Source organism: Gobio gobio (genome assembly GCF_949357685.1).
Source record: "Gobio gobio genome assembly, chromosome: 23".
Classification (NCBI taxonomy): Eukaryota; Metazoa; Chordata; class Actinopteri; order Cypriniformes; family Gobionidae; genus Gobio; species Gobio gobio.
The window spans coordinates 29,767,978-29,780,957 of record NC_137119.1 but is presented as its reverse complement, the minus strand read 5'-3'; the positions used below and the strand labels follow the sequence as shown (position 1 = coordinate 29,780,957).

The 12,980-nt window shown below is 39.8% G+C and overlaps 1 protein-coding gene across 1 annotated transcript; it reads right to left on the bottom strand.

Moving 5' to 3' along the window:
* Positions 1-619: 619 nt before the first annotated feature.
* Positions 620-8,576, bottom strand: LOC307119407 (uncharacterized protein). The gene is made up of 2 exons (XM_079805653.1): positions 8,419-8,576; positions 620-8,269 (listed from the first exon to the last, which is right to left on the bottom strand). Exon 2 carries the CDS (start codon positions 7,570-7,572, stop codon positions 1,591-1,593), a length of 5,982 nt encoding a protein of 1,993 aa, XP_079661779.1. The 5' UTR covers positions 7,573-8,269; positions 8,419-8,576; the 3' UTR covers positions 620-1,590.
* Between the last annotated feature and the right edge of the window lie 4,404 nt (positions 8,577-12,980).

The window sequence follows — 12,980 nt, the reverse complement described above, 5'->3', positions numbered from 1 at the left end:
CTTTGGGGGGGGGGGGGGGGGGGGGGCTCCCGAAACTACCAGTGTCGCGGAGCGGGAGTGTTACAGATACGTGGTGTTGCCATAGACAATAAATTAATTAATTTGGCAAATAAATATAAACAATATATATACTATATTTCAGGGCTCAATGCTAAGGATATTTTTCAGGGGTTCAAATTTTTACTTGCCCTGTCAGAATTTTCACTGACCCCACCACAAAATACAAATAAAAGACAAATAAAATAAAATAGGCCTAGTATTGTTTTTGAGCCATATAAGCTTAATAAATAAGGTTATGACTCTAAAAACTAAAATCCTAACTCATATATTTTTTTATATTGTTAAAGACCGTCAGTAATAAAATAAGAACAAATAATCAAATTATGAGCAAAAGCACAAATAAATAAAGCAGAACAAACATATACAAATTAAATAAACATTTATTTTCATGTAGGTCTAAACTAGATTGTCAGGTACAAAAATAGTAATCAAATGTAAAATATAACTGCATAATCTGCATAAAATGATATGCCACTGCATATAAATACAGATTAACCCTTATTAAAAGTTATTCAGTCAAGAGCAGTGAGTGATTTTTTTTTTGTCTTTTGTTATCTCAATATTTATATAGCCAATGACGATGTTTTCCGGCTTTCCATGTTTTCACTGTTATACGTTAGGGGGCGCTGTAGCGCATTTCCTGCACGAGAACAGAATCTCCTGATCAAAACACTGCCGAAGAAGCAACGTGCGATATCATGTGTAAGCAGATGCATAATATAACGCGATCATCACCATTAAACAGCATATATATAACGGCTCCTGAATGTTTTCTCCAGACCAGAAAAACCACGCTTCAACTGATGCCTTAGATGTCTTCAATATTTAATGTCTTCAGGACAATCAACATCAGACACATCAAATGGACACCGTGAAAAAACTGAAAATAAATAAAATTACAATCAAATTCGTGATGAAATTGTTTTTCCATGACGTTGTTCGATTAAGCCCATAGCTTATTAAACTGAAATAAATACACATAGTACCTTAAATTATTAACAAACAATAACCAAGATATAAACAACGTACCGTGTGCTTTCCAATCAGGATTCAGGAGACATTAGGAGACATTAGGAGACATCTTATTATCAAACAGTCTTTTCAATCTTCGCAGCTCTCAATTCGTGTGCGCAACACCTCATGTTTTTTCCGTGTTCATTCTTATCAAGTCACATGACTGGTACGTCTTATGTTACTCATTTTCTCCTGTAGGTGTCACTATTGCCAGACTATAATTCAAAGCAAATATACAATTCTCAAACAAGTATTCATGAATTACAACATTTAAAACAAACAAAAAACAAAACATTCAAGAAGTCACCAAAATATTCAGAAAGAAAAAATTATTTATCTACGACAGCTACACTGCCACCAAAATTACAAGGATTTATGTAAGCATTCAGCAATATTTTGATAAACTCAATAAAGCCTGTAATTTTCCTTTAAGCTGTTACTTAACTTTCATTTAGACACTATTTTAGATGTCAAGACTAATTTGTCTAACCCCATTTTGTGGTTACTCTCATAAGTTTAGGAGTTTTTCTCAACTATTACTACTACCTTTTGGATTGGACGCTCCAAAAGGGACATTTGTGTCAATCGCTCTCCCTTTTTTCCTAACTTACTTTGTCCCATTTGGAGTTTAACCTTTCGCACAAGCCCATCATCATCTGCACTTGTCTCCACGACTCTAGCTAGCCTCCATTCATTTCTGGGAACATTGTCCTCTTTGACAATTACTACATCTTCAACGTGAACATTTCTTCTAGGCATGTGCCACTGCTGTCTGAGGCTTATGTTGGCCAGGTATTCTTTGCGCCATCTGCTCCAAAACTGCTCCGACAAGTACTGTACTCTTCTCCACCTTTTCCTAGCGTACAGATCTTCACGGACAAATTTGCCTGGAGGAGGAAGAGGCACTGAAGTCTTCATTGTGAGCAGATGATTAGGCGTCAAGGGCTCAACACTCTTTGGGTCATTTATTGTGTTAGTGGTAAGCGGACGACTATTTACAATTGACATTGCCTCGTAGAAAAATGTCCTTAATGAGCTGTCATCTAGTCTTCCTTTAGCTTGTGCCAGAACAGTGTTCATTACACTCCTAACGGTCCTTATTTGGCGTTCCCACACGCCTCCCATGTGGCTTGCTTCAGGAACATTCATAAGGAAGTCACATTGTTTACTTGCAAGATAGGTAGAGATCCTCTCTTGGTCCAGATCCTTCAAACCTTTCTCCAGCTCATTCTTCGCCCCCACGAAATTCGTGCCTTGGTCGGATCTAATCTGTCGAACGGCTCCTCTGATTGCTATGAAACATCTTAGAGCATTCAGAAATGCATCGGTAGTGAGATCCTCTAACATTTCTAAATGTACAGCCCTGGAGCTTAAGCACGTAAACAACAGACCATACCTTTTGAATTCCTTTCGACCTTGTTTTGTGTAGAAGGGCCCAAAACAGTCAATGCCAGAATAAGAGAATGGGGGTGAGGGTTCCACTCTGTCAGCTGGAAGGTCAGCCATTCGTTGTTCTTCAACTGGTCTACGCAGTTTTCTGCAAGTAACACAATTTTTGATGTACTTGGCCACTACATTGCTTGCACCTAATATCCAATATCCACTGGCTCTGAGTTCATTCAAGGTCTGACCTCGGCCTTGATGTTGAGTTTTCTTGTGACAATGGTCAAGTATCAGTTGTGTGACAATGCTTTCCTTAGGAAGAATTACCGGATGTTTCACCTCAAATGCTGCATTAGATTTTCTTAAGCGTCCACCAACTCTGAGCAGTTCATTCTGGAGGATAGGATCAAGTTGGTATAACTTGTTATTCTTTGGCAGTTTAGCAGGGTTTTGACTGAGCCATTTCAGTTCTTCTTCGAAGGCTTCTCTTTGTGCTGCTCTGATGAGCACAAGAGCTGCTCTCTCTCTCTCCTCTACACTAATGAACCCTGAACTGTCTCTGTTTACCAGTCTTTTGATCCTTGCAATCGTATAGAGGGCTGTATTCCAATCTGAGAATCTTGACAGTCTTTCAAGAAAGCTGCTTCTTACACAAGCATCTATTTTCAAGACCTTAACCTCAGGGTCACCTACAAGAAGCTCTGGGGGATTTTCATGAGTGATAATCTCTCGTTCCCATAAGAACTTGGGACCTATCAACCAACTTGAGTCCATCAGGTCTGCCACCTTGAGACCCCTAGACGCGCAGTCTGCAGGATTTTGACTTGTTTCCACATAGAACCATTGTCTTGGATCCGTAGAGTCTCTAATCTTCTGGACACGATTAGCTACAAAGACATGAAAACGCCGGGCTTCATTCTTGATATACCCCAGGACTACTTGGGAATCAGTCCAGAAAAACTCCTCATTTACCTTCAGATCAAGCTCTTCTCTAAGAACATGACTTACTGCCGCAGAAACAGTGGCTGCGGTCAGCTCAAGACGTGGTATGCTGAAAACCTTCGTAGGCGCTACTCTAGCCTTACCCATAACCAGCGCACAATGCACCTGTTCATCAGCCACAACCCTAATGTATGAACACTGCCCATAACCCTCACTGCTGGCATCTGAAAAATGATGCAATTCTATTTTCTGGATTCTGCCCATATTTTCAGGAATGAAGCATCTTGGTATTTGAACCCTTTGGAGATTCTCCAAGTCATGGAGCCATGTATCCCACTTTGGCTTCAGATCAGAGGGAAGAGGTTCATCCCATCCTACCCCTTGTTTGCACATCTCTTGGAGCACTCTTTTCCCAATCAAGACATAGGGAGCAATAAAACCTAATGGGTCGTACACACTTGCAACTACTGACAGAATTCCTCGCCGAGTGGCAGCTCTTTCAGGAAGGTCAACTTTGAATGAGAACGTATCAGTCTCTGTATTCCACTTTACTCCCAGTACACTCTGCATTGGAAGCTCATTGTAGTTCAGATCTACATCCTTCACAACACTGGCACGTTCGCTCTCTGAAACTGCACTCAAGACTTCTCTGACATTGGACACAAACTTGTGCAAACGCAGTTTTCCTTTTGCCAAGACTTCTTGCGCTTCACTAACCAACTTGTTGGCCTTCTCGATGGAATCAACACTAACAAGTCCATCATCCACGTAGAAATTTTTGCGAATGAAGCTTGCTGCCAGTGGGAAGTCCTTTTCATATTTGCTGGCAAGATATTTCATGCCGTAGTTCGCACAACCCGGAGAAGATGACGCTCCAAAAATATGTACTCGCATGCGGTATTCCTTGGGTTCCTTTTCGGTGTTCCCTTCTTCCCACCATAGGAATCTCAAGAAATCACGATCATCTGGACTGACATGAAAGCGGTGAAACATCTTCTCCACGTCGCAAACAATCGCAATCTGATGCTCACGAAATCTACACAACACTCCAGTCAGAGCATTTGTTAAGTCTGGACCTGTGAGTAAGTGGTCATTAAGAGACGTACCTTCAAATTTGGCTGAGCAGTCAAATACCACTCTTATTTTTTCTGGCTTCCTGGGATGATACACCCCGTGGTGCGGAATGTACCATGTATTGCCTTCCTTTGGTGTGGCCTCTGCTTCCTCTGCATCCCCATCTCTAAAGACACTTTCCATAAATCTCACATAGTCCTCTCTGTACTTGGGATTTCTCTCCAGTTTTCTTTTCAAATGTTTCAATCGAACCGTAGCAAGCTGCTTATTGTTCGGTAATTGAGGATGTTCTCTGAAAGGCAAGGGCATTTCCACATGTCCTTCTCTGTTGTGTTGAGTTTTTTCATCCAAATGTTGAAGAAACTGAATGTCTTCCTGAGATATTGTCTTTTCTCTTGAGTCTGTATCCCGAAAGTCTGCTTCTAACGCCCTGATTACAGAGGCAGGCGTTATGGCTGGGAGTTCCTTCACAGAAATGCGATGACAGAAGCCCACTACATTTCTAGAGCAAGTATTGGGTGTTATGGATCCCACTATACTCCAGCCTAAGTCCGTCTTGACTGCGTATGGTTCGTGATCCTTCCCTGATATCACTTGGGTTGGTTTCAGAGCCCTTGGACAATCATAGCCAATTAGAAGCCCTACAGGACAATCCAACAAATCTGGCATCTTGTCTGCAACACTGAGCAGGTGAATCCATCTCTGAGCCTTTTTGCAAGTAGGAATGCTATCTCGTTCCAAGGGAATGTATTCTCGAGTGTATACGGGTGGCAACTCAATGTACTCTTGCAGATTATAACCTCTCACTCTTAACCCAATTGCTCTCTGACAATTCTCAATCGAAGCTCTATCAGTCATTGTGGACAGTTTTAATTTAACAGATTCTTTGTTTGCTTGCAGTTTGTCACAGATGTCCTGATTGATAAATGTATTACTGCTCTGTGTGTCCAGTAATGCGTAGGATAGAATTTCCGGGCTGTCCTTTGTTGCACAAGAGAGCCACACTGGAACGATCATCGAAGTATGATTGCCATTGTCTATCTCCACACTGCATAAACTAGTGGAAGCCCTTTCCTCAGGTGAAGCTTCTGGTTTTACTCCTTGAGAGCGTTCTTCATGAAGAGGAGAGGGGTGACTCTGCCTACAAATGTTGCAAGTAGCTCGCTTTTTACAGTTTTTGGAGATATGACCGATTCTGAGGCAACCAAAGCACATCTTGTTGATGATGACAAACTTTTTCTTTTCCTCAAGAGGCATAGCTGCAAACTTTTCACATTTGTATATAAAGTGATTTTGCTGACAGCAGACACATTCTATTTGTCTCTTATCCTGATTGGAAAAAGGGCTGGGTTTGGAGCCTTTCTCTCTTTCCAATGCACTCAAGCTCTTTGCAATGGGTTTAACATTTTGCACCAAAGAGCTGGCCTTGAGACGTTTCTGCTCCTTCCCAGGCTTTTCATCCGCATGTTTTAAAGCAAGGAGTGAGGAAACAGGATTACATGCAATACGTGCCTCCTCTGCCACAAAGTCTGAAAACTCAGTGAAATTTGGGTATGGCTTCTCTTCATCTAGTGCTTTCGTGACATACCTATTCCAGCGAGTTGTTATCCAGTCAGGAAGTTTCTGCAGCAATTTCTGGTTTTCTTCGCAATCGTCCAAAACCCCCAAACCATGTACATGAGGCATTGCATTTTTGCAAGAGACGAGAAAATCACTAAATTCCCTTAATTTCAGTGATTCTTTAGGTCCAATATTTGGCCAGTTACTCAACTTTGCCCTAAATGCCCTTTGAACTACAAAGGGGTGCCCATAACGTTTGTTCAGGGCATCCCAAGCTTGCATGTATGCATCCTCATCACTCCTATAAAATGTTCCCTCTAGTACACTAAGCGCATCTCCACTTATGTACCTTTTCAGATAGAACAGCCTATGTGCGGGAGTTGTACAGTTCGTTTCGATCAAAGCTTTAAAGCAAGTGCGCCATTCAGTGAACTTGAGTGGATCACCTGTAAACGTGAATGGCTCTGGAGCTGGAAGTTTAGTCATTGCCAGGGATTCTTTTAGTGCTTTCACTAACAAGACCTCATCTACTCTTTTCTCTAGCTCATTTTCAGAGCAAGGTTGAGCTAAAGTTTCTGGGGAAACCTTGGCGCATGAAGGGTAATTGTGCTGCAGTAGATGCTGATGTGGAGGCAAAGTGCTTCTTTCTTTACTATCTCCTATTTCAGCATTCAATCTTGATTCCTCTTCTGCATACACAATGTATTCAGCTTCCATGACTTCAAAATCCCTTTGCTCCTCCAGCATTTTCAACCTCTCTTGTTGGGCTAGCACCTCTTTTCTTTGAGCTGAGATTTCTTTTTCTCTCTTTAGTTCAGCACGCTTTGCAGCTAAGCGTGCCGCTGCTTCCGCCCTTTTTACTGACATATGACTTCCATGCTGACTATCTCTTTCAGCTCTCGACACAGTTGATCCATAAATTGACCTGGCGTCATCTCTTTGCAATAACTGGACGAGTGTTTCTTTTACAGCTTCAGCATCAAACTCCTTAGTGCCAACTTCTGCGCAACGTCTTTTCAGTAGTGCAGTTATTTCACTAGTAACTGAAGTACAGCTATCCATTCTCCTTCTGATATCTTGAGATGGGACGTTCAATGCACGGATACTCTCATATATTTGTTTTAACTCTGCTTCACGTTTCTCTGCCGTTACCATCATGTCATCTAACGCATTTTTAGAGCACTCTTCTTTCAGTTTAGATCGGATTAACTGAGCTTCGGCTTTAAAGTTTAAGTATGTGAACATAAACTTCCGTTCTTTCTTTGCTAACTCGTCACGTCTCAACTCAAGCATTTTTTCTGTTGGACGCCTTTCTCTTTCTGATCGCCTAACTTCTTGCTCAACTCGTGATGATGGTTCCTGGAGTCTCGTCTTATTAACTTCCAGATCTGCATTAATTTCAGCTAAGCGTTCCTCATAGTTTTGTCTGTCTAAGACATCAATTTCAGTTTCTAATTTCCCCTCTAATTGTGCCTTTTCATCTTCAAGAGCTTGAATCACGTGGTCTAAGACATAACTCTCTGATCTATTTTGATCCATGTTGGTAATTTGCTTTACACCACACTATTATTCAGCTTTAAACCCTGATAACAAGCTGTAATACCATGTGGAAATTGCAAAATGTCAATTATTAAACAAGTTACACTCTTCTATCAACTTAGAAAAGTATCAAATGCAAATATTTGTGTCAACCATTTGCATACAATTTAAACTAGAATAAATGTTAAGGCAACATCCACCAAGAAATGAGATTTCAAACTGAAAAGATACAGTCTGACCTGTAAATCCAAAGATAGCAACTCTTACAGACAACTGAATTGTCCAACACGTCGCAACGTTGCCGCCTTGTGGCTATCAGTCGTCACTGCAGCACTATATTCTTGCGTTGCTTTTCTGCGCGGCAAGGAATGCAGACACGTGAAACGCAATGGAGTTTCAATGCAACGAAATCGCGTAGGTTACTTGAATGGCGACGTCTTCACTTCCACCAATGGCAACATTTTTCCACCGGCGTTGACTCTTCACATCAAGGACTGGCAACGATCTTTCCTTTTCCATGATGAACTCTTGCACTCTTCCAAGGGGTTGTGAATACACGTTTTTTCACTATAACGGCTCCTGAATGTTTTCTCCAGACCAGAAAAACCACGCTTCAACTGATGCCTTAGATGTCTTCAATATTTAATGTCTTCAGGACAATCAACATCAGACACATCAAATGGACACCGTGAAAAAACTGAAAATAAATAAAATTACAATCAAATTCGTGATGAAATTGTTTTTCCATGACGTTGTTCGATTAAGCCCATAGCTTATTAAACTGAAATAAATACACATAGTACCTTAAATTATTAACAAACAATAACCAAGATATAAACAACGTACCGTGTGCTTTCCAATCAGGATTCAGGAGACATTAGGAGACATTAGGAGACATCTTATTATCAAACAGTCTTTTCAATCTTCGCAGCTCTCAATTCGTGTGCGCAACACCTCATGTTTTTTCCGTGTTCATTCTTATCAAGTCACATGACTGGTACGTCTTATGTTACTCATTTTCTCCTGTAGGTGTCACTATTGCCAGACTATAATTCAAAGCAAATATACAATTCTCAAACAAGTATTCATGAATTACAACATTTAAAACAAACAAAAAACAAAACATTCAAGAAGTCACCAAAATATTCAGAAAGAAAAAATTATTTATCTACGACAGCTACAATATAAATCAAAACTGCCTAATGTTATTGAATGAAATGTCAACCCAGGACGAATTATAGGACTTGTCAAGCTTTGGGCTGTTGATGGACTCCATCTACAACATCTGTGTTTTGTTCATCGTTCAGACGTAACGTTAGTCTTTTACAAAAACGTGATTTTTTTCAGCTTTATGCTCAAAATGTTGCTTTTTCATGAAACTTGCAACATTCAAGTGTTGTTTAAAAAAATAATATATGAAGCTGGAATAAAACAGTGGGTCTGTTCTTTCTTTGATATATTGCATGTTTAGATATTCTGTGGACCATTAAAACTTGTGAAAATGACCATAAATGCTGGCGGTGACTGGCAAATTTCATGTTTACGTTCATTTTAAAAGACCTAACCGACTATGTTTACGATGATACTCAACAAGACAGTCATTTTGATATAATTTTGTGTGAATATTCGCGCACTGAGACGCGTGGCCGTGCGTGTGTGTGTGGGGTGTGTTGCTGCCCTTCGCGACGAGCAAACTGAGAGACACACTTTCTCGTCTATGAGCGCTTGAATATTTAAATTGGCAAGGCTTAAAAATGCGCAAATGATCAGTTTCCGTGAAGATGCAGCTTTGGCCCGAGTGTCTTTCACGCTGGCACTGAACCATCGGGCAATTCTTATTGTCGACCGTAATGACAAATATTTTTTGTCATTCATTCAGGGGGGGCGGGGGGTCGTTTTGGGAGGGCGGGGCGCCCCCCCAAAACAATGGTAGGGGAAACACTGGACCATAAAGACAAATGAAAACATAAAACGGAAATTGAATCCCTCAAATATTTATTGAAAACACACACAAATAAATAAAAGCTAAGCATATTTCCTCTGGAAAACAGTTTGTTCAAGTCTTTGGAGTCCTGGAACTCAGGAATAAACATGATAACTTATACAGAACCAAAACTATTTACATTTTTCCAAAAAAAGTCCAGGCGCTTTTGGCCTCTTTGGATTTTGGATATTTACTGGTGCCAAGCCTCAAAACAGTTCCTATCAGGAACTTCTCCTCAAACTTTCTCCTCAAACTTTGTCCACAAAACTACTCAAAACTGCAGCACATCTCTCTCTCTCTCTCTCCTCAATACTAGCCGTGCGTCTCTCTCTCTCCACAATAATAGAGCTGTGGTTCATGCGTAATGACGCACACCAACGTGGATGACGGATCAGCCTGTCATTGGTCAAACCCTCATCCAAAATGGCAGCTAGCATCGCGCTAGCGGCAAAAATGACGGAAAATTTATAAATTATGGACATCAAGTGGATATATCTTGGATGTAAGCGTTTTGATTTATTGCTGAACAACTCCAAAAAGATGCACATGTTCCAGGCTGGATAGAAAACCTTCTGTAAAGGCTACAAAGACACCAAATACACCCCCGTGATGGCTAGCTCGTTAGCTTTCGGCTGGAAAAAACGGTAAGAAAATCGATAAAAGTTTCATGAAATAATATAGATATTTATCGGAGGTGCCGTGTGACGTCGTGGGCGATGCCGTAGGGCTCTGAGGGTTAAAATAGCAACATTTTATGTAAAATTCACATTAGATATCTAAATTTCTGTTTAATTCCTGGTGAAAACGTGAATGCTCATAGTTTAGTGTAATATTGCTGCCATCTCCTGGAAAACAAACACTTTTGCTAGTTCTCAATGAATAGTTTGTGCATGAATGCTAGATGCACTCTTGCTCTTTGTGTTTAGGCTGTAATGTGGCATAGGTGCAATTTTTGTATAGTTTGACTATCATCAGCCTTTAAAAAATAAAAAATAATAATAATAATATCATGAACATAATGACGGGGTAGAATGGACTGGACATCATATAAAACAACAAAAATAAAAATAAAACATCAATGCATTACAAAAATAAAACAGTACGAGTGTTTCCAAAGACTGATAACGTGTAGTGCTAAACCTTGACACAAGGGGCACCAAGTAAAATCTTGCCTAGGGCACCAAATTGGTCAGGGCCGGCCCTGCAAACACCTGTAAAGTGGAGCTGTTGTGTATCAAGCCATTCAAATGTATTGACACAGCGCTAGAAGTATTGAGAGCTCCGTGAAGCACGTGACCACGCGCGCCGCCGGGAGATGAGAGAGCATGTGGCAACTCCGTTTTTCAACACTCTGGCTTTAACTGTTATGCCATATTAGCGCCAAAACGATATTTATTGTTTGAATTTCGCATTAAAACTTAAAAAATTTAAAAGCTTAGACTTTGTTTAATATCAAAAGCAGGTTTGGCAATTTGGCGTGAGATTAAGTTGGGCAGCGTGAGAGCGTGAGACTGAGCCTGAAAGCGTGAGTATCACGCCAAATGCGTGAGAGTTGGCAACCCTGCTTCTGTTTCGTGCCTTGTTACACACTCGAACTGTCAAATACACACACAGTTATGTCAAAATGACTGTCTTGACTAGTATTCATGTAAACACAGTCGTTATGCTTTAAGTGAACAATATCAGTTGGGGAAACCGAATGCATGTCAATAGGATCCGTTCATTAGGTCTTAAAGTGACAGCAGCCAGTAGTACTATACAGTAAACCTGCTAATGGTAAACCTGCTAATACAGTAAACCTGCTAATACAGTAAACCTGCTAATACAGTAAACCTGCTAATGATAAACCTGCTAATACAATAAACCTAATAACCTCCTAATGGTAAACCTGTCTGTCAAAAAGAAAAAGAAAAAATCACTCAGTGCTCTTGGCTAAATAACCTTTGTAGCTTTATTATGTATCGTTGTATATTTAATTCATTTGAAGACTACTGTTTTTAGTTCTTATTTTTAATAACAAAGATAAATTAAAATAACAAAAATAATCATCCACCCCTAGTTCAGGTGTCTTTGTTTACCTGGATGTTCTTGATGTTAAGTTTTAGGTTGATATAACTATATATTACCAAGTCAAGTCAAAGAGTTTTTGGTATTTAAATATTGGCATTACATTTTTTGTATGTTTACATTGATGTTAAAATTATATTGTCAGATTTGTGACATTCATTTTTGCTAAAACACTGCTGTTCACTTTCAGAAGTTGTAGCGATGCTTTCTTTTCCCAGAAAGAATGTGAAACACATAAATGGTATCATTTTCAGTTTTTAATTTAAAATAATTTAGTATTTGAATATAATTGAAATAGATTTTACACACTTAAAGCAATATCGTATCGCATTATTTAACAAGGTATTGCATATCGCATTTTTCTTCAATGTCACACAGCCCTACATTTATGTAAGGTTGGTTGTTGTGGAGTTAAGTTGATTCAACTCATCGACTAGCATGTACCGTCATGTTAATCTTTTACACTAATAGTCAATTATTTTATCTTTACAGAAAGCATAAAAAAGTCTTTCACCTGACTATACAATGCATGATAAATGTGCCTTTATGAATTGCGTAGACGGTGAGTGTTTTTGGGATAAAAAACTAGCACTAGGCTCTGTGAATACAGTCAGCATTCTAGAAAGCTCATTCAGAAAGGAAATTTGCAAATATTCACAAAATATGAAGTGCCATCCTTACAAGTTCTGGATATGTAGTTAGAGCACGAAGCATTGGTATTGACCCATCCTTCAGAATTTTTTTTATTTTTAGCAAATCCAGTGTTGTACTGACCCTCGTTGGTGAAGCAGCCATGCACAAAATGATTTGCGCAAATATATAACATTTTACCGACATTCTTTCTTCAAAAATGAAATTCAGCCGTGGTGTCCTCAGTGGCTCGGATGCCAGCTAGGAGTCTATGGAGACTCGTATGTTCGTTGGTACATCAGAACATTCGTAATGTTTTTTGGCGCAGACATTGTAATACTCTAGCTAGCTGATCCAGCAAGTAATCAGAAATGGAGGTCTCTGTGCTTCTCACTCAGGGCAGAGTGTGTCTATGCTAAAAGGGCAGCTCATCAACAGTCATGGGCGGGGTTTCCCTACTCTTACATAGGAGTAGGGGTAAATATAAAACGGCGCATTATGAGAGATTGATAATGATATATGGGGATTATAAAAAAGTATTGGGTGGATTTTTACCATTATATGCTAGTTGTTTACACACACTTTGGACACACATCTGTAACAACAACTTACTCAACAAGGATATGTTATTACTAAACTATACTGAGCAACTGATAATTGTGAGGGAAGTACAGACTAACAGGCACTTTCAGTAATGTGAAGCTGCTCATTGCAGCTGAAATTAGAG

What these genes read in the sequence shown, in the direction of transcription:
- LOC307119407 (XM_079805653.1), bottom strand. Translation starts at nt 7,572, where the DNA reads ATGGATCAAAATAGATCAGAGAGTTATGTCTTAGACCACGTGATTCAA.